Below are 22,389 nucleotides of genomic sequence, written 5' to 3' on the forward strand. Positions count from 1 at the left end.
CTCATTGTGGTGCGCAGGCTTCTCATTGCGGTGGCTTGTCTTTGTTGCGGTGCCACGGGCTCTGGGCAACGCGGGCTTCAGTAGTTGTGGCTCGCAGGCTGTAGAGCGCAGGCCTCAGTTAGTTGTGGTGCACAGGGTTAGTTGCTCCACGGCATGTGGGATCTTCCCGGACCAGGGCTCACAACCCGTGTCCCCTGCATTGACAGGCGGATTCTTAACCACTGTGCCACCAGGGAAGCCCAAAAGAACCCTCTCTTCAGTCCTGGAGGCCTCCTTGCTTCAAGGTCCCCAGATAAGCCAGGCAGCTGTCTCCTTATTGGGCCCCTTTGTGCAGGTGAGGATTTCCTACCACCCATAGGGACTCTCTAACCCTCACCTGCTCCCAGGCTGGGGAAACTGACCTTCTTCCCAGTTGGACCATTTCCGCCTTCACCTCAAAGCCACAACTTTCCTCCTTCCCCTTGGGGATAATCCAGCTAAGTCCCTTCTTCCCTGGCCTGAAACTCCAAAGCTCCGAGGATAAAGGAATATGGAGAGGAGACAAAGAATCTCAGCCTTCCTAAAACCAAAGCCTTGCCTTTCCCTCCTGGGGTTGCGGATTGGGAAAGGGGCTACTTTGTTCTTCCCTGATGAGTGTATAGCAGCAAAACAAAAACAAGACAGTGTTTAGTTTCATTTTCCTGAATAACTTTTAATAACTGTCACACCAGTATTTATTGAGCCCTTTCCAAAGGCCATAGGAGATAAAGGAGTGGATGGCAGTGACTGTGGCTTTGGTGAGGGGGGTTTCCCTGGAGTGCTGGGGGCAGGCTGGTTGAAGAGTAAATGAAAATACGAAAGACACTGAGGGGAAGCTATTCTTTCAAAAATATTTGATTTTTTTCCATAAACCGTTTAGAAGGATCTGGCACTGATACCGGTCACCCTCACATGGGAAGGCACCTTACTGTCAGTGTGTCACGGTAGATAGATTTAGTGACCACGGTGTGCATGTGTGTCAGGCAGTTTCCTGAGTCTTTCCCCCGGAAGCTGTAAGCAGCTGGAGGGGTGGATGGTTTGAGGGGGCTGGAAAAGTCTCCATCCCTTGGGTCTCTTAGAGGTAAACTTCCCACTGGTGAAGCCACTCCGACCTGTAGCAGAATGTGCGTAACAGACAAAAGGAGGACACTCAGTTCTCCTGGAGTCCCGGGCCACAAGCTGAATACCGCCTACAAATCCAGTTCCCCCAAACCTAAACAATGCCATCCCTTTCTTCCCTTTGTCTGTCCGGCTGCCCACCCAGTTGTGCTGTACTCGGTGCAGATCTTCACAGGAAACGTTCCCGGGGCAGGGACGGACGCCAAGGTCTACATCACCATCTATGGAGACCTCGGGGACACGGGAGAGCGGTACCTCGGCAAGTCTGAGAACCGCACCAACAAATTCGAGAGAGGAACGGTAGGCGGAGCCCGCCGAGTTACCCCGCCCCTCTCCTCCGTGTCGCGTTATCATTATGGGGGGTGGCGATGAAAGGGGCCAGCCCTTCTTGTCTTGGAACTTTGCGGGATGTCATGCACCCTTATGTGGGCATTTGCCCCCCACAGAGTCTGCTCCCCTTCTCTCAGCCTACGCAGGGTCCTGCATGTGGAGTAGGGGTGGGGCTTGAGCAAGTGGAGTAGGGGTGGGGCTTTGAGGACTGGGTTGTCTTCAAAGAATCCAGCTCACTGCAGTGGGTCACGAGCATGGAGTGGTGAGCGCCTGCGGAGTGGTGAGCGCCTGCAGAGTGGCGGTGTTGCCCGGACAGCAGCTTGAACTAGGGGTCTGGAGGCCTCGTTCTGCCATCCACTCCTTACGTGGCTGAGCATCTCTGGCCTCAGTTTCCTCATCTGTGAAATAAGGAGGCTGATGTGAATCAGCTAAACTGTTGTGCAGAGTCCTGGGCAGCACCGAGGCTGGGCAGCACGGGAGCCACAGAAGGGTAGGGGCAGCAGACAGGCAGCCACTCCTCCCGCACGGGTCCACTCTGACCTGGCCTATCTATTGGAGGGCCAAGAAAGCCCTCTATTAAGCAAGGGTCTCTGTGGCTACGGAAAAGCCTTGAAAACCACCCCACTGGATGGTGTCCAAGGCCCTGCCAGCTCTGACCTAACAGTGGTTTTACAAAAAAGAAGATATCCGACCAAACTTGCCTTCCCACCAGCTTGGCCTCCCTCTCCCCGCCAGAGATCCCCTCTCTGGAAGGTGCCCCTGCCGCCTTCCCCATTCACTGTCCCTCGGCCTCTCTTCCCCCTCCGTTCACCGAAATCTGCCGAAACCCCCAGACCAGGCTACAGCTGTGGGGATGAAAGCAAGGTGATTGGCTCTAACTGAGTCTGCAGCCCTCCCTGTGTCCGAGTGCCTGGGGAGATTCCCACATCAACCAGCGGGTGTTTATCAGGGGTCTCCTTAAGCCCGACCCCCAGCCAGGCATGACCTTTAGTGCTGAAACATTCGCAACTTGGTGAGGAGGAAAGTAGCTCTGGGCCAAGAAGAGCAGGTGTCACTAAGCAGGTCTGCAGCTGGTGGGTAACCCCAGGAGCCAGACCCCCTGGAAGGAGCCCCAGCCTGACCTCGAGGTCTGGGAGGAGTCAGGCCCCAGGGCTGCCTTTGCTCTATCATCCAAATATGACCCCATTACCTTTAGCTTTGGTTTACTGCTTCTGGAATGGGAATAGCTACTTAGACGCCTGAACTGAAAAACTGAACAAGAGATAGAAGAGCGCTTTGTATCAGGGAGAAAAAATTTATAACACACACACAATATAGTTGTTTGCCACACTTACAAGGTAGCTAATTGGAGGTCTATTCATTTTGGAAAAATAGAATAACAAGGAGGTCAAGTGACTCATGTGGTGTGCCTGACTCTGAAGTAGGGACGTTATTATCAGGCTGACTCACATATGCTGCTCTGGCACGTGGCCATGCCACGCGGCGCAGGCGTGCCCAGACCTGCGGCTGGGGCCAGATCACATGCGTTCAGCTCCTGTCTCTGACACTGACTAGCTGTGTGATCCTGGGCAAGTTCGCTAGCATCTCTGTGCCTCAGTTTCCTCCACCATAAAATAAGTTCACTGAATTAAAACATGTGAAGTGCCTAGAACCATGCCTGGCATGAAGCTAGCTCCTTGTTAGTGCTGGCTGTTGTTGAGGCTTGGGAGAAACCACCTTCCCTGTAGCTCATCACAGTGCCTGGAAAATGCACCATCAGACAGCAGCGTGCGCCATACGGATGACAGGTCGCTCGTTCGTGGCTAAATCCACAGGGCCTAGCAGAGTAGGCGCATAAATATTTTTTGAGTAAATAAATGAATGAAGGTATAAATGAAGGTGATGCAATCCATTCTCCTCTGTATTTAGATTCAGATTTTTTTCTCTCTTAGCAATTATGACATCACAAGAAAAGTCTCTGCCTCATCCCTTTCTCTTCCTTCCCTCCTGTGTTGATGTCCCACTGGGGGAGCTGCAGCTACTTCTGGCTCAGTCACTGATGAGTTAGGACTTTAAGTTCACTGCTGAGCATCTAAAAGCTTCCACTTCTCTACTTATTTGCTCCAGAATCTAGGAGTCACCTGGACACCCCTCTCCCTATCAGCACTCCCTTCCCACCCATATCCAATCAATCTTGGAGAGTCGTGGAGAGGATCTCTTCTAAATAACTCTCAGATCAGCCCGGTCAACTTTGTCACCACTCAGCCCTTCCTTATTGCACCTTGCTTAGTGAGCCAGTCTCGTCTCCCTGCTCCAGGCCCCTGAAATCCAATCCATCCTCCAGCTGTCCCCAATTAACCCTTCCAAAGGTGGCCGAGTCACTCCCTCACTTCAACCTGTCAAGCTCCCCACTGATCCCAGATCTGGTCTGAGCCTTTCATGGGATTCACAAACCTTCACTGCCTGCCTAGCCAGCCTGCATAGAATGTCCCCCTGGGCCCCAGTTTCCAGAATGCTCCACACTTTCTCCTGTCTCCACTTTTTTCCAAGCCTTTTCTCTGCATCTGTGCACATACGCACATAGGAAATACAGAGTGCTGCTCTGTGGTTTTGACTTTTTACATAAAAGGCATCATCATATATGCGTGCTTTTTGCATGCAATGGAATATCTTCGAAATCTATGTGTCAGGAGAGTCAAACACAGATGTTGTCGTCTTGTTCTTTGTAACCACTGCACGCATAACATTCCACACACGACATTGCCATGGTTATTTACCATTCCCTAAGCACTGTGGACACCGAGGTGGGTCCCAATTTTCCACTGTAAAAAGATATCCTGCAATAAGCATCCTTGTGCACGTATGAAGGTGTCCCCCCAGGACAGATGCAAAGTGGAATTGCTGTGTCGTAAGGTGTACCCATTTTTGCTCTAATGGACTCAGCCACTTGCCAGTGCCCCAAGGCCTGCACAGGCCCACAGCCGCCATCAGCATCACACCATCCACCCGCACTTTCCTCAGCCCGCAGCCTGCCCTGCCCTGGCTGCCTAGAAGGCCCAGCCCCCCAACTTCAGCCTAATGCCTCCACCTGGCAAGTCTTGCCAGCCCTGCCCCTAGTCCTCACGCAGGTGGTTGTTCCCACCACCTGGGCTGTCCTGAGGAGGAGCCCAGGGTGTCCTATCATCCCTGGGTTCCCAGCACTCAGCACAGGGACTTAGCATATCTTTCAGAAGGGAAGTGGGTGTCATTCAGGGTCACCTCTCCCTCTTCCCCCTCCCCAGGCTCCTGCCGGCTGTGTTTTGACCCCACTTCTAGAACTCCACATCTCACTGAGCAATCCTAAAAGAATGCAAGCACCCAAGAGTGCAATGTCACATCACTAAAGATATAATCAGGGACACAGAGAGGGGCCAGTGTCACACCCCCTGACAAAATCCCTCATGAACCCACAGTCCAGGTGATATGCCCTGTGCTCTCCGCAGCCTGGCCCCCGCCACAGCCTTTCCCCTCTCTGCCTGCACTCCTGCAGCCTGACCTGGCTCCTCCAGCTGCCAGCTTCCCCTGGGAATTTCAAGCCCCCTCTCATTATTCAGAAAGATTTCACCTCTTCCATAGCTCTTACCGTCCAGCCTCCCACCTGACCTCAAGCCAATACTCAGCATAACTAAGGATGTCCAGGTACCAGGCTGAGCACCCCACTCACACAGCTCGTCAGGGTCCATATTCCAAACACCCACAGGGCTTATCCCAAGAGGAGCCGGACTGCAAAACGGGGCCATTGTGGAAGCGAGGCCTTGGAATACCAAATTCTCTGCGTTAGGGATTTGGGCCTGGAAGGCTCCTGGCTAGAAAGGGTCTGTTCAGCCCAACAGTTGAGGGGGATGGAAGGTACTGGATGGATGGGGTTGGAGTGGGTGGAGGTGGGGAGTGCCCCGCCACCCAAGTCCACACATCTGGACTCCCCAGGCCGACACCTTCATCATCGAGGCTGCTGACCTGGGTGTCATCTACAAGATCAAGCTCCGCCACGACAACACCAAATTGTGTGCAGACTGGTACGTGGAGAAGGTGGAGATCTGGAACGACACCAACGAGGACGAGTTCCTGTTCCTGTGCGGGCGCTGGCTGTCCCTGAAGAAGGAGGACGGGCGGCTCGAGAGGCTCTTTTATGAGAAGGTGCGTGAAAGGCAGCCGGGGGGCTTGGTTCAGCCATGGCCTGTTATCCTCATACCTGGGGTGGCTCAGTGGAACACAGGGTGCCAGAGGTGTAACGGGCCTGGGCTGTGCTCCTCCGGACAGGAGTACACTGGGGACCGGAGCAGCAACTGCAGCAGCCCCGCTGACTTCTGGGAGATCACCCTGAGCTCCAAGATGGCCGATATCGACATCGCCACAGTGACAGGGCCCATGGCTGACTACGTTCAGGAAGGCCCAGGTAAGTCAAGCAGAGAACTCATCAGAGGAGGAGCAGGCACATGGATGTGTTTCAACTGTTCTTGGACAGGCCATGTGTTGACCCCACCATCATTTGACCTACATTTAACACTTTGTAATTTGCACACAGTTTCCTCACATGTTGTCTATTTCCATCCCCACAATAGCCCTGTGAACTGAGAGATGTTGACCTAAAACAAATAGATTGCCAGTCATTTCTCCAGTGAAAATGGGTTTATTCAGGATCAGCAGAGAATTGCAGCTTGGAATCTGCAACCAGGGCAAGCTACGTGCAATTCCCCATAGAACAACGGGAGAAGAACTCTTTTATAGAGGAGAAAATGAAGTTGGGAAGGCTGCAGTAAATGAAGAGTCCATGGCTGTTCACTGGCTGAGTTGTTGCCAGGAGAGAAGAGGAGTCTTTCTTCTTCCTGTTGGGCTCTGCCTGTTGTCACAAGGCATGAGCGCTCCCTCTTCTGGTCTCCTGACTCTATGTAATTGAGGTTTCTATTTATTAATTTTTTATATTTTCTCCTCTTGATCAAGACCTTTCTATGAAATTATCGCTGATCAAGAGTCAGGTCTTCTGGTTTCATCAGCTTTTTGTCCCTTAACGTCAGGAAGGGCCTTTCCTGGGTATAGTGTCCCATGTTGGAGAGAAAGTGCACAGATTGGAATCGTAATGAGATCACATTTGCGTAACAAGGAGGGGTAGGAGAGAGACCTCTCGAGCATTGTTTTAATCTGAAGTCTATGTTACAAAGATAATAGACTCTGGAGATTATCTGAAGTGTTATGTCATCATCAAGGTTTGGAAAGAAACTTCTGACAGACCTGATCTGGATATCTTGGGAAAGTTGTCTCATCAAATATTGTATGCTTCAATTCCAGGAGATATTTACTTTCACCTCACTAGATGATGTGCAAGTCCAATCAGGATTTGGAAGCCTTCTTTGTCACATGAATCCAAGAGTCTATTCCCGGGAGTTTGGCAGCGCAAGTGTTGGTTAGCAGTACTTGATAGGGGCCTCTCCAGAAAGACTGAAGATAGTCTTTCTGGAGATATCTCTTCCAATAGACAAACTATCCAGGCTGTAAGGTGTGATGCTTAAGGTCTTTGTCCCCAGAGAGCACGCTGTGAAAAGGTTGCTCTACAAAAAACACGATTATTTTTAACAGAATCAGTATGAGAATATCTCTCCTTTTATTGGCTGTGGCTCAGAAAAAGCAGAAGCCAAGAAGAGCTTTGGGTGTCCTGTGACTATCTCAAAGGGCGAGTGTTTGTGAATTCCAAAAGGAGTGGATCTAAGATTTAGAAGGATCAATGGCAAACTTTTGGACAAGGTATTTGGAAGGTTTCTACAAATGTTGCCGTTGAGTCTTAATAATGCCGTTAGTGCACTTGACTAACCAGAGCATTGAGGGCGATAAGCACAGTGAAGTAAAACCAGCCAAACAGTGCAGACTTGTCAAAGGACCTGACGAGCAAAACGAATTCCTCAATCACTGTGAAGTTCGAGAGGAGTTCCTCAGGTAGGGAGAATCTTTTCCAAAAGGACTTGAGCCACAGAAGAGGCAGTAGCCTGTCTGCAAAGGAAGGCTTTAGTCCAGTGTGAAACATACAGACCATGACTGAAAGATATTTATCTCCATGAGATGGAGGAAGTTGTATGAAATCCATTTAGCAGACCTCAAATGGTCCATTAGGAGGTTTAAAATGTCCAGGGGCAGTACAAACAGGCTTCCCTGGGTTGTATTTCAGATAAGTGGAATAGTGAGGTAGGCACTTTTTGTGGCCTTGTTAATGTTTCCTCACTGCTATTGATTCATGGATGCTATCTTTTTGCCAGTAGACCAATGGTTTAATGCATGTACAATGGTGATTAGTGGGAATTTTAGATCTCTAGTAGGACTGGGTTGTTATTTGGTCCAAATCAGAGCTTTCTCTTTTTATCAAACCAACAACTGTTGACTTTTCAATCTTGCTTTTCTTTTTTCTGAGGCCAATTGTTGGGCTTCTCTAGCCAGTTTCACTATGTTATCATTTGGGGAAACATCCCTTTGGACCATGACAGAGGTTTGACTTCTTTCAGTTCCGTTAAGGTCAGCATTCCTTGCAGAAATGTCAGCAAGGTGATTTCCCTCAGCTTCCAAAGAGTCACGTTTAGAATGCCTCAGAATCTTATCAATAGCTAAAACATTGCATCCAATAATTCCTGAACATAGGGATCATTTTAAATTTTATTTCCACTGGAAGTAAAGAAGCCATGCTCTCCCCACAACATTCCAAAATCACAAGCTATTCCAAAAGCATATCTACTCTCAGTATGAATATTGACAGTTTTGTCCTTGGCTAAATTACGAGCTCGTGTAAGATTGTAACCTATGGAGATCACTTTTGAGTAACCATATGAACCACAGGGCTGAAGTAGCCATAGGTAACAACATCAAAAGGAGTTGCAATAGCATACCCAGCGCATTGTCATTTGTCACCTTCTGAATAAGAACTATCAATGAACCATGAGAAGTCAACATTACCCAAAAGAATTTCCTGAAAATCACCAGGCGGAGTCAGGAGGTGACCCATCAGCATTAAGGAGTGGTGAGGGACTTCATCACAGAGGGAGAGGAGAAGGGTAGCCAGGGTAAGGTTATTACAACGTAAAAGAGTTACGTGGGGACTTCCCTGGTGGCGCAGTGGCTAAGAATCCGCCTGCCAATGCAGGGGACACGGGTTGGAGCCCTGGTCCAGGAAGATCCCACATGCCGCGGAGCAGCTAAGCCCACGCGCCACAACTACAGAGCCTGCGCTCTAGAGCCCACGAGCCACAACTACTGAGCCCACGTGCCACAGCTACTGAAGCCCGCACGCCTAGAGCCCACGCTCCGCAACAAGAGAAGCCACCGCAGTGAGAAGCCCGTGCACCACAACGAAGACTAGCCCCTGCTCGCCGCAACTAGAGAAAGCCCGCGTGCAGCAACGAAGACCCAACACAGCCAAAAATAAATAAATAAATATTTTTTTTAAAAAAACCAAAGTTATGTGAGGAGCAGTTAACCAAAGGACTTCATAGGAAGTGAGCTGGCTGACTTAGAAATGTTGAGTATGATGAGAATTCAGGAGGGCTTCTACTTCATGAGGTACAAAAATGGTTAAAGAAGATCCCACAATGATTTTCTCAGTAGCCCTTAACCAAAAGGGCAGTGGCTGTAATGGCTCTAAGGCAAAGGTGGTATCCCAGTGGCACAGGCTCCAGTTGCTGGCTACAATGCCCTATGGGCCAATGGTGGTCCCTGTGTTTTGGGGTAAATACCCCAGGGATAGCCTCTTCCTTTTCATATACCAAAAGGGAAAAGGAAATCTGATTTCCATTTGGGATGCCCAAGGGCAGGTGGGTTCATCAGACTCTCCTTTAAGGTCTTAAAAGCTATGTAACTGGTTCTTCCCATAATATTAGGTCACGGTTGTTATTGTTTAGTAAAACATACAGAGGTTTGGCCATAAGAGAGAAATTTGGAATCCAATTTTTGCAATAACAAAGTAGCCCAAGAAAACTGAGCAGTCAGTGCTTAGTTTGGGGTTTGGGGAAACTTGGGACACCATGAAGTCTATCTGGAACTAGGTATAGCTCTTGTTGTGATATAAAATGCCCTAAATATTGAAACAAGGTTTGGACAAACTGCAACTTTTCTTTGGCAATCTTATATCCCTTCAAGATTAAAAGCTTTAGCAAGTAGACACTGTCTTCTTATGAGGAAGCTTGAGAAGGAGAGAAAAGAAACAAATCATCCACGTGTTGCAACAAAGTAGATCCCTAGGGAAATTTATATCATCCAGATCAGCCATCAGGATTTGTGAGAAAAAAGGACTCCTAGAAAAACCCTGAAACATTGCTGTCCAGGGGAATTGTTTTTCTTCCCAAGTGAATGCAAAAAGGTATTGGCTAGCTTCATCAACTGGAATACTAATTGATGTACTGCATAAATCATTTACAGTCAAGAATTTGCTTCAGTGGGAATGAATATTAGTAACATTTGAGGTTTAGGAACAATAGGGTGTTGAGGGATAACTGTTTTCTATTGCTCGAGGTCCAAGACGAACCTCTACCCTTGACCCTTAGGTTTTCTCACCAGCAAATGGGAGAGTTACAGGGGCTACTACAAGAAATAATGAAGCCTTGAGCCTTGCAGTCTTCTATTATTGACTTTATGCCTTGAAGGGCTTCTTCACTTATACGATATTGATGAATTCTGAGAAGAGATTTTTGGGGATCTATCTGAATCTTGGTGGGAGGTACACTGTGAATTTTTGCCAGTATTGGTTGGAGGTTTTGCCCTTAAGGAAGCTGGTAGCTGATTCAATAGGGACAAATCATCAGTGTTTCCAGAATCATCTCTACTACTGTCAGAGGTGGAACAAATAAAAAATGTCAAAGGGTCATTTAACTCATCTGGTTGGCTGATTTGATGACTACTGTCAAGTTCTAGAATTATTTCCCCTTTGGGGGAGAAATTCCAACATGATACTTCACTAAGAAGTCTTGGACTAATAAATGGGAGTGGAGGAACAAAGGAGAAAAGGGTGTGTATTTCTCAAAGGGCCTAAACAAAAGGGAATAGGTTCAGAGACAGGAACCTCTTTGAGGTTCATTAGAGAGCCCCACTATTTGAAGTGTTTTAGTACTCTGGGGCAGGGGCTGCTTGAGTAGGGGGGTTGAGCATTGGGAGTGTGGCTCCGTGACAGGACTGGGAGAGATTCATTCCCAACCTGGAGAAATGTTTCTCCGAGCTGATTAAGAGGGAGGATTGGGCAGAGCTCCTGTATTTTCTGTGAGCCCTGTCTGAGAACTGGGAGAACGTTGGAGGTCTGAAGGTGCCTGAAGCACTTAAATCTGTAGCAGTCTCTTTTCCAATGTCTTGTATGTTTGCCATAATAGCAGAAACTAAAGAGTTTAGGTTTTGTTTAGGGGCCTTCAGTTGTTGGCGATGAAGAATAAGAATTTTGGTGGTCCTCCTTTTAGGTGGCTCATCTAGAGTGCGAGAGAGCTGGTGTGCCAAGTTAACTAACCTGGAGTGGACACAGTTTACCATTCCATCCTGGTCCTTTTTTGATAGAAGGGAAAGTTTCCTGTTTAGCTATTAATAAACACAGAGTTAAAAGCTACTCAGGTGGAATCAATAATCTGAAGTCAATTATAATAGTTATGAACAGGTTCATCAGATTTTTGTGTGCAAGCCTGAATTTTGTTGCAATCAACAGGCTTTGGAAAAGCCTTAGGACTCGCCCGACGAAGTCACCTAGCGATTGCCTGAGCCTGATCATATACCTCGTTTCATTGCACTTTGCTTTATTGCGCTTCACAGATACTGCGTGTTTTACAAATTGAAGGTTCGCGGCATCTCAGTGTAGAGCAAGCCCACCGGCGCCATGTTTCTAACAGTATTTGCTCCTTTCCTTGTCTTTGTGTCACATTTTGGTAATTCTTGCAATATGTCAGACTTTTTCATTATTATTATATTTGTTCTGGTGATCCGTGATGGGTGATCTTTGATGGTACTATTGTAAGTGTTTTGGTGTGCCACAAACCTATATAAGATAGGTGAACCAATATAAGATAGTGAACTTAATCAATAAATGTTGTGCATGTTCTGACTGCTCTACCAACCAGCCATTCCCTGTCTCCCTCTCCTGTGGCCTCCCTATTCCCAGAGACACAACAATATTGAAATTAGGCCAGTTAATGCCTACAGTGGCCTCTTGAGTGGTCAAATGAAAGGAAGTTGCAAATCTCTCACTTTAAGTCAAAAGCTTATAATGACTAGGCTTAGTTAGGAAGGTAGATTGAAAGCCAGGACAGTCTGAAAGCTAGGCCTCTTGCACCCAAGAGTTGTGAATGCAAAGAAAAAGTTCTTGAAGGAAATTATTATAAACGTGCTACTCCAGTGAACACACGAATGATAAGAAAGTGATACAGCCTCATTGCAAACATGGAGAAAGTTTTCATGGTCTGGATAGAAGATCAAAGCAGCCACAACATCCCCTTAACACAAAGCCTGATCCAGAGCAATCCTTTAACTCTTCAATTCTATGAAGGCTGAGAGAGGTAAGGAAGCTGCAGAAGAAAAGTTTGAAATTAGCAGAGGTTGGTTCATGAGGTTGAAGGAAAGAAGCTGTCTCTATAACATCAGAGTGCAAGGTGAAGTAGCAAGTGCCGATGTAGAAGCTGCAGCAAGTTGTCCAGGAGATCTAGCTAAGGTAATGAAGGCAGCTACACTAAACAACAGATTTTCAATGTTGGCAAAACAGCCTTATATTGGAAGAAGATGTCATCTAGGCCTTTTATAGCTAGAGAGAAGTCAATACCTGGCTTCAAAGCTTTAAAGAACAGCTGACTCTCTTGTTAGGGGCTAATGCAGCCAGTGATTTTAATTTGAAGCCAATTCTCATTCACCATTCTAAAAATCCTAGGGCCCTTAAGCATTATGTTCAATCTACTTTGTCTATGCTCTATAAATGGAACAACAAAGCCTGGATGACAGCACATCACTTTACAGCATAATTTACTGAATATTTTAAGCCCACTGTTGAGACATACTGCTCAGAAAAAAAAAACAAAAAAAGATTCTTTTCAAAATATTACTACTTATTGACAATGCACCTGGTCACCCAAGAGCTCTGATGGAGATGTACAGTGAGATTAATGTTGTTTTCATGCCTGCTAACACAACATCCATTCTGCAGCCCATGGATCAAGGAGTCATTTTGACTTTCAAGTCTTCTTCTTTAATAAATACATTTTATAAGGCTATAGCTGGCATAGATAGTGATTCCTTTATTAGATCTGGGCAAAGTGAATTGAAAGCCTCTGGAAAGAATTCACCATTCTGGATGCCACTGAAAATATCTGTGATTCATGAGAAGAGGTCAAAATACCAGCATTAGCAGGAGTTTGAAAGAAGTTGCCTCCAGCCCTCATGGATGACTTGGAGGGGTTCAAGACTTCAGTGGAGGAAGTAACTGCAGGTGTGGTGGAAATAGCAAGAGAGCTAGAGGTGGAACCTGAAAATGTGACTGAATTGCTGCAATCTCATGATAAAACTTCAGCAGATGTGAAGTTGCTTCTTATGGATGAGCAAAGAAGGTGGTTTCTTGAAAAGGAATCTACTCCTGGTGAAGATGCTGTGAAGATTGTTGAAATGACAATATAAGATTCAGAATATTACTTAAACTTAGCTGATAAAGCAGTAACAGGGTTTGCGAAAACTGACTCCAATTTTGAAAGAAGTTCTAGTGTGGGTAAAGTGCTATCAGAGAGCATTGCACACTACAGAGAAATTGTTCATGAAAGGAAGAGTCAATCAATGCGGCCAATTTCACTGTGGTCTTATTTTTCTTTTCTTTTCTTTTTTTTTTTTTTTTTTTTGCGGTACGCGGGCCTCTCACCATTGCCGCCTCTCCCGTTGCGGAACACAGGCTCCGGACGCACAGGCTCAGCGGCCATGGCTCACGGGCCCAGCCGCTCTGCGGCATGTGGGATCTTCCCGGACCGGGGCACGAACCCGCGTCCCCTGCATCGGCAGGCGGACTCTCAACCACTGCGCCACCAGGGAAGCCCCACTGTGGTCTTATTTTAAGAAATTGCCCCAGCTGCCCCAGCCTTCAGCACCACCACCCTGACCAGTCAGCAGCCACCAACACCGAAGCAAGATCCTCCACCAGCTAAAAGGTTATGACTCACTGAAGGCTCAGATGGTGGTTAGCATTTTTTGGCGATAAAGTATTTTTAAATTAAGGTATGTCGTTTTTATAGATATAATGCTATTGCACACTTAATAGATTACAGTCTAGCATAAGCATAACTTTTATATCCACTGGGAAACCAAAAAATTTATGTGAATCACTTTATTGCAATATTTGCCGTATGGCAGTGGTCTGAAGCTGAACTTGCAATGTCCTCAAGGTATTTCTATAGTGAAATAGCAGGATGGCTTCCCAGTTGTGAGTCTAGACACCTTTCAGGATTTTCCCAATTAACAGTTTTCTTTTTTAATAAATTTATTTATTTATTTTTCTATTTTTGGCTGCGTTGGGTCTTTGTTGCTGCACGTGGGCTTTCTCTAGTTGCAGCGAGCGGGGGCTACTCTTTGGTGCAGTGCGTGGTCTTCTCATTGCAGTGGAGCATGGGCTCTAGGCGTGCGGGCTTCAGTAGTTGTGGCTAGTGGGCTCTAGAGCGCAGGCTCAGTAGTCGTGGCACACAGACTTAAATTGCTCTGCCACATGCAGGATCTTCCTGGACCAGGGATCGAACCCGTGTCCCCTGCATTAGCAGGCGGTTCTTAACCACTGCGCCACCAGAAAAGCCCCAATTAACAGTTTTCATTCAGTGCTGGGCCTGGCCTTCACCACCAAGCATATTCACTGAACTGAATATCACCACTAGCTGATATGTCAGAGAAACCAGGTTGATGAGTTTGAATGACTATATTAAATTCCTCCTCAAATCTGTAAGGATCATTGGTTACTTTGGGAAAATCTTTGACTATGGCTCAAAGTTCAGCTTTATTCCTGGGAATATAAGAAATTAAGGATTTAGGAGGGAGGAGATCAAGATGGTGGAGTAGGAGGAGACCAAGCTCAACTCCCACCATAAACACATCAAAAATACATCTACAGGGGCTTCCCTGGTGGCACAGTGGTTGAGAGTCCGCCTGCCGATGCAGGGGACGCGGGTTCGTGCCCCGGTCCGGGAAGATCCCACATGCCGCGGAGCGGCTGCGCCAGTGAGCCATGGACGCTGGGGCTGCGCGTCCAGAGCCTGTGCTCCACAGCGGGAGAGGCCACAGCAGTGAGAGGCCTGCATACCGCAAAAACAAACAAACAAACAGAAAAAAAACATCTACATGTGGAGCAGTTCTCACTGAAAATAGACTGGAGGCTAGCAGAAAGACACATCAACCAAGGCTGTAAAGAAAGATCCATGTGGAAGTCAGGAAGGGAAGAGAATCGATCAGGTCAGGACCTGTGCCCTAGGAGGGAACACAGAAGAGGAGGGGATGATTACACTTGGGGAGTGAGCAGTTCAAGTCACATACTGGACACCCCTGCCCTGGGGTCTGACACCAAGGAGACAACTTCCCTTAACTGGCTTGAAAACCAGTGGGACTAACAGGAGGCTGTAAGAAACCTAGACTCTGCACATAGGCTTGCTTACTCCCAGGAACAAGGCAGAGGAAGCAGATTGACACTTCCCAGGACTCCAGCCTGTTTCCCACATCGAGCACCCACTCCACCCCTCTAGCTCCAGTGCAGCTCCACTAGGGTGAAGGCTGGCATTGCCAAGGAGAGTATGCAATTTTGTGGGGGACAGAGCCAGCTTGGACCTGGCACTTCATCTGAATAGGGTGAGCGTGGCCATTACTGGCACTCGCAGAGATGGTAGATCAAGAGCACAGTGGAGCTCTGACCGACGTACCAGGACCAGCCAGTGCATGCCCCGGCCCACCCTGGGTGCCCACTCTGACCTCTCTTGCTCCAACACTACTCCCCTCTTGGACAAAGGTGCTAATGCTGGGAGGGGGGAGAACCCACTTAGAAGGAACGGAACCAGTTTGGACCTGACCCTCAGGACTTCTGCCTCAGCACCCTGGGACCTGACCCCAACCCCAAGAGGGTGGTGTTGGCCACTGAGCATAGCAGAAGCCCTGGCTCATAACCGGCTCTGGCTCTAGCCTCTCCATCTCCAGCCCCACTTCCCACCAAGGTGATAGCTGCCCGTACACCCCAGGGAAGACATGACTTGTGCTGACTTCAGATCCAGCTCTCTCACCAAAGCCATTGGGCACACACAGACTGCATAGGACTCCTCCCACACAAGGACACCCCTTCAAGACTGGGATAGGTAACTGTTTTACCCAATTTCATAGAGACAGAGAAAGTTAAGCAAAATGCGAAGACAGAGGAATGTGTTTCAAATGAAAGAACAAGACAGAAACTCTGAAAAAACAACTAATAAAACAGAGGTAAATAATTTACCAGATGAAGAGTTCAAAGCATTAGAAATAAGAACGCTAACTGAACTAAGGGGAAAAAATGGATGAACACTGAGAATTTTAACAAGGAACTAGAAAATATAAAAAAAGAACAAATTAGAGCTGAAGAGTACAATAACTGAAATGAAAAACACACTAGAAGGAATTAACAGCAGACTAGGTGATACAGAAGAATGCATAAGTGATATGGAAGATAGAATAATGGAAATCATCCAATGAAAACAGCAAAAAGAAAATCAAATTTTAAAAAATGAGAAGAGTTTCAGGGACCTCTGAGAGAACATGAAGCACATTAACACACGCATTGTAAAGATCCCAGGAGAAGGGAGAGAAAAAGGTCAAAGATGTATTTAATGAAAGTATGGCTGAAAACTTACCGAACCTGAGAAATGCAACAGATATCCAGATACAGGAAACCCTGAAAGTCCCAAACAAGATGAACCCAAAGAGACCCACAGCAAGGCATGTAATTACAATGGCAAAAGTTAAAGGCAAAGAGAGAATTCTAAAGGCAGCAAGAGAAAAACAGAGTCACATATTGTAAATCAACTATACTTTAATTAAAAAAAAAAAAGGACCAGACACTGGGGAAAAAAAGAGTCACAAAAGAACGCCCATAAGGCTATCAGCTGATTTTTCTGCAGACACTTTGTAGACCAGAAGGGAGTGGCATGGTATCTTTGAAATGCTGAAAGGGAAAAACCTACAACATAGGACACTCTACCAAGCAAGATTATCATTCTTGCTGGAGAGATAAAGAACTTCTCAGACAAACAAAAATTAAAAGTTCATAAATACTAAACCGGCCCTGAAAGAAATGTTAAAGGGTCTTCTCTAAGTGGAAAAGAAAAGGCTGCGGAGACTTCAAGATGGCGGAGGAGTAAGACGTGGAGATCACCTTCCTCCCCACAAATACATCAGAGATACATCTATATGAGGAACAACTCCTATAGAACACCTACTGAACGCTGGCAGAAGACCTCAGACCTCCCAAAAGGCAAGAAACTCCCCACGTACCTGGGTAGGGCAAAAGAAAAAACAGAGACAAAAGAATAGGGACAGGACCTGCACCTTAGGGAGGGAGCTGTGAAGGGGAAAAAGTTTCCACGCACTAGGAAGCCCCTCCACTGGCATAGACGGGGGTGGGGGGGTGGGGGGGTGGGGGGGTGGGGGGTGGGTGGAAGGCCGGGGGGAATATTCGGAGCCACAGAGAAGAGAGCAGCAACAGGGGTGCAGAGGGCAAAGCGGAGAGATTCCCGCACAGAGGATCAGGGCCGACCAGCGCTCACCAGCCCGAGAGGCTTGTCTGCTCACCCGCCAGGGCGGGCGGGGGCTGGGAGCTGAGGCTCGGACTTCAGAGATCAGATCCCAGGGAGAGGACTGGGGTTGGCTGCGTGAACACAGCCTGAACGGTCTAGTGTGCCACAGCTAGCCGGGAGGGAGTCCGGGTAAAGTCTGTAGCTGCCGAAGAGACAAGAGACAGACCATTGTTTCCTGGTGCGTGAGGAGAGGCGATTCAGAGCACCGCCTAAACGAGCTCCAGAGACTAGCGCGAGCCGCGGCTATCAGCGCAGACCCCAGAGACAGGCATGAAATGCTAAGGCTGCTGCTGCAGCCACCAAGAAGCCTGTGTGCAAGCACGGGTCACTCTCCACACCTCCACTCCTGGGAGCCCGTGCAGCCCACCACTGCCAGGGTCCTGTGATCCAGGGACAACTTCCCTGGGAGAACACACGGCGCGCCTCAGGCTGTTGCAATGTCACACTGGCCTCTGCCGCTGCAGGCTCGCTCCGCATTCCGTGCCCCTCCCTTCCCCTGGCCTGAGTGAGCCAGAACCCCCTAATCAGCTGCTACTTTAACCCGGTCCTGTCTGAGCGAAGAACAGACACCCTCAGGCGACCTACACACATGCAAAGGCGGGGCCAAATCCAAAGCTGAACCCTGGGAGCTGTGCGAACAAAGAAGAGAAAGGGAAATCTCTCCCAGCAGCCTCAGGAGCAGAGGATTAAATCTCCACAATCAACTGGATGTACCCTGCATCTCTGGAATAACTGAATAGACAACGAATCATCCCAAAATTGAAGTGATGGACTCTGGGAGCAACTGTAGACTTGGGGTTTGCTTTCTGCAAATAATTTGTTTCTGGTTTTATGTTTATCTTAGTTTAGTATTTAGAATTTATTATCATTGGAAGATTTGTTTACTGATTTGGTTGCTCTCTTCCTTTTTATATATATATAGACATATATATCTTTTTCCTTTTTCTCTTTTTGTGTGTATGTGTATGTTTCTTTGTGTGAATAGCTTTGCTTTTACGATTTGTCCTAGGGCTCTGTCTGTCCTTTTCTTTTTTTTTTCAGTATAGTTTTTAGCACTTGTTATCATTGGTGGATCTTCTTTCTTTCTTTATTACTTTTTTTTTTTTTTTTTTTTTGCCGTACGTGGGCCTCTCACTGTTGTGGCCTCTCCCGTTGCGGAGCACAGGCCCCAGACGTGCAGGCTCAGCGGCCATGGCTCACGGGCACTGCCGCTCCGTGGCATGTGGGATCTTCCTGGACCGGGGCACAAACCCGTGTCCCCTGCATCGGCAGGCGGACTCTCAACCACTGCGCCACCAGGGAAGCCCCTCTTTATTACTTTTTAATTATTTAATTTTTAATAATTTTTTTATTTTAATTATTTTATTTTTCTTTCTTTTTTTTTTCTCCCTTTTCTTCTGAACCATGTGGCTGACAGGGTCTTGGTGCTCTAGCTGGGTGTCAGGCCTGTGCCTCTGAGGTGGGAGAACTGAGTTCAGGACATTGGTCCACCAGAGACCTCCCAGCTCCATGTAATATCAAACAGTGAAAGCTCTCCCAGAGATCTCCATCTCAACGCTAACACCCAGCTCCACTCAACGACCAGCAAGCTACAGTGCTAGACACCCTATACCAAACAACTAGCAAGATATGAACACACCCCACCCATTAGCAGAGAGGCTGCCTAAAATCATAAGGTCACAGACACCTCAAAACATACCACCAGACGTGGACCTGCCCTCCATTTACATTTAAGGTAGTTATCAAACGTGGAGCTGGGAGGCCTCTGGTGGACCAATGTCCTGAACTTGGTTCTCCCACCTCAGAGGCACAGCCCTCATGCCTGGGTGGAGCACCAAAAGCCTGTCATCCACACAGCTCAGAATTAAAGGGAGAAAAAAAGAAAGAATGAAAAAGATAAAATAATTTTAAAAAATAATTATTAAAAAAATATTAAAGTAATAAAAATGAAAGAAAGAAGAGAGCAAACAAACCAAAAAACAAATCCACCAATGATAAGAAGTGCTAAAAACTATACTAGGAAAAAAATTTTAAAAACGGACAGATAGAACCCTAGGACAAATGGTAAAAGCAAAGCTATACAGACAAAATTACATACAGAAGCACACACATTCACAAAAAGAGAAAAAGGGAAAAAAAAATATATCATTGCTCCCAAAGTCCACCTCCTCAAGTGTCCATCAACAGATGAATGGATAAAGAAGATGTGGCACATATATACAATGGAATATTACTCAGCCATAAAAAGAAATGAAATTGAGTTATTTGTAGTGAGGTGGATGGACCTAGAGTCTGTCATACACAGTGAAGTAAGTCAGAAAGAGAAAAACAAATACCGTATGCTAACACATATATATGGAATCTAAAAAAAAAAAGAAAAAAGAAAAAATGGTCATAAAGAACCTAGGGGCAAGACAAGAATAAAGATGCAGACCTACTAGAGAATGGATTTGAGGACATGCGGAGGGGGAAGGGTAAGCTGGGACAAAGTGAGAGAGTGGCATGGACATATATGCACTACCAAATGTAAAATAGATAGCTAGTGGGAAGCAGCTGCATAGCACAGGGAGATCAGCTCAGTGCTTTGTGACCACCTAGAGGGGTGGGATAGGCAGGGAGGGAGACACCAGAGGGAAGAGATATGGGAACATATGTATATGTATAACTGATTCACTTTGTTATACAGAAAAAACTAACACACCATTGTAAAGCAATTATACTCCAGTAAAGATGTTTTAAAAAATGTAAATGCTCCAACCAAAAGACATAGACTGGCTGTATAAACAAGATACCAAACAAGACCTGTATATATGCTGTCTCCAAGAGACCCACTTCAGGTCTAGGGACACATACAGACTGAAAGTGAGGGGATGGAAAAAGATATTCCATGCATATGGAAATCAAAAGAAAGCTGGAGTAGCTATACTCATATCAGATAAAATAGACTTTAAAATAAAGAATGTTACAACAGACAAGGAAGGACACTACATAATGATCAAGGGATCAATCCAAGAAGAAGATATAACAATTATGAATATACATGCACCCAACATAGGGGCACCTCTATACATAAAGCAACTGCTAACATCTCTAAAAGAGGAAATCAGCAGTAACACAATAATAGTGGGAGACATTAACACCTCACTTACACCAATGGACAGATCATCCAAACAGAAAATTAATAAGGAGACACAAGTTTAAATGACGCAATAGACCAGATAGATTTAACTGATATTTATAGGACATTCCATCCAAAAGGAGCAGATGACACTTTCTTCTCAAGTGCGCACGGAACATTCTCCAGGATAAATCACACCTTGGGTCACAAAACAAACCTCAGTAAATTTAAGAAAATTGAAATCATAACAAGCATCTTTTCCGATCACAATGCTATGAGATTAGAAATCAATTACAGGGAAAAAAACGTAAAAAACACAAACACATGGAGACTAAACAGTACGTTACTAAATAACAAAGAGATCACTGACGAAATCAAAGAGGAAATCTAAAAACACCTAGAGACAAATGACAATGAAAACATGATGATCCAAAACCTATGGGATGCAGCAAAAGCAGTTCTAAGAGGGAAGTTTATAGCTATACAAGCCTACCTCAAGAAACAAGAAAAGTCTCATAAACAATCTAATGTTACACCTAAAGGAATAGAGAAAGAAGAACAAACAAAACCCAAAGTTAGCAGAAGGAAAGAAATCATAAAGATCAGAGCAGAGGGGGGCTTCCCTGGTGGCGCAGTGGTTGAGAGTCCGCCTGCCGATGCAGGGGACATGGGTTCATGTCCCGGTCTGGGAAGATCCCACATGCCGTGGAGCATCTAGGCCTGTGAGCCATGGCTGCTGAGCCTCCACATCCGGAGCCTGTGCTCTGCAACGGGAGAGGCCACAACAGTGAGAGGCCCGCGTACCGCAAAAAAAAAAAAAAAAAAAAAAAAAAAAAAAAAAGATCCGAGCAGAAATAAATGAAATAGAAACAAAGAAAACAGTAGCAAAGATCAATAAAACTAAAAGCTGGTTCTTTGAGAAGATAAACAAAATTGATAAACCATTAGCCAGACTCATCAAGAAAAAGAGGGAGAGGACTCAAATCAATAAAATTAGAAATGAAAAAGGAGAAGTTACAACAGACACCACAGAAATACAAAGCATCCTAAGAGACTACCACAAGCAACTCTATGCCAATAAAATGGACAACCTGGAAGAAATGGACAAATTCTTAGAATGGTATAACCTTCCAAGACTGAACCAGGAAGAAACAGAAAGTATGAACAGACAAATAACAAAAATCAAATTGAAACTGTGATTAAAAATCTTCCAACAAACAAAAGTCCAGGACCAGATGGCTTCACAGGTGAATTCTATCAAACATTTAGACAAGAGCTAAAACCTATCCTTCTCAAACTCTTCCAAAAAATTGCAGAGGAAGGAATACTCCCAAAGTCATTCTATCAGGCCACCATCACCCTGATACCAAAACTAGACAAAGATATGACAAAAAAAGAAAATTACAGACCAATATCACTGATGAATATAGATGCAAAATTCCTCAACAAAATACTGGCAAACAGAATCCAACAACACATTAAAAGGATCATACACCATGACCAAGTGGGATTTATCCCAGGGATGCAAGGATTCTTCAATATACACAAATCAATCAATGTGATACACCATATTAACAAATTGAAGAATAAAAACCATATGATCATCTCAATAGATGCAGAAAAAGCTTTTGACAAAATTCAACACCCATTTATGATAAAAACTCTCCAGAAAGTGTGCACAGAGGGAAACTACCTCAACATAATGAAGGCCATATACAACAACCCTACAGAAACCATCATTCTCAATGGTGAAAAACTGAAAGCATTTCCTCTAAGATCAGGAGGAAGACAAGGATGTCCACTCTCACCACTACTATTCAACATAGTTTTGGAAGTCCTAGCCATGGCACTCAGAGAAGAAAAAGAAATAAAAGGAATACAAATTGGGAAAGAAGAAGTGAAACTGTCACTGTTTTCAACTGACATGATATTATACATAGAGAATCCTAAAAATGTCACCAGAAAACTACTAGAGCTCATCAATGAATTTGATAAAGTTGCAGGATAGAAAATTAATGCACA

At 46.0% G+C, this 22,389-nt stretch overlaps 1 protein-coding gene and 1 pseudogene across 2 annotated transcripts in view; both read left to right on the forward strand.

Annotated features, from left to right (window-relative positions):
* Nucleotides 1-22,389, forward strand: part of LOXHD1 (lipoxygenase homology domains 1) — a 199,897-nt gene that overhangs the window by 129,941 nt on the left and 47,567 nt on the right. For both annotated transcript variants that reach the window (XM_032602844.1, XM_032602845.1), the window contains 3 exons: nucleotides 1,283-1,437; nucleotides 5,413-5,622; nucleotides 5,746-5,881. In XM_032602844.1, the coding sequence (XP_032458735.1) occupies nucleotides 1,283-1,437; nucleotides 5,413-5,622; nucleotides 5,746-5,881 (501 nt within the window). The remainder of the gene's footprint in view (nucleotides 1-1,282; nucleotides 1,438-5,412; nucleotides 5,623-5,745; nucleotides 5,882-22,389) is intronic.
* On the forward strand, nucleotides 11,651-13,626 carry LOC116739006 (annotated as a pseudogene).

The sequence above is a fragment of the Phocoena sinus genome, chromosome 14, assembly GCF_008692025.1.
Source record: "Phocoena sinus isolate mPhoSin1 chromosome 14, mPhoSin1.pri, whole genome shotgun sequence".
In the NCBI taxonomy this organism is placed as follows: Eukaryota; Metazoa; Chordata; class Mammalia; order Artiodactyla; family Phocoenidae; genus Phocoena; species Phocoena sinus.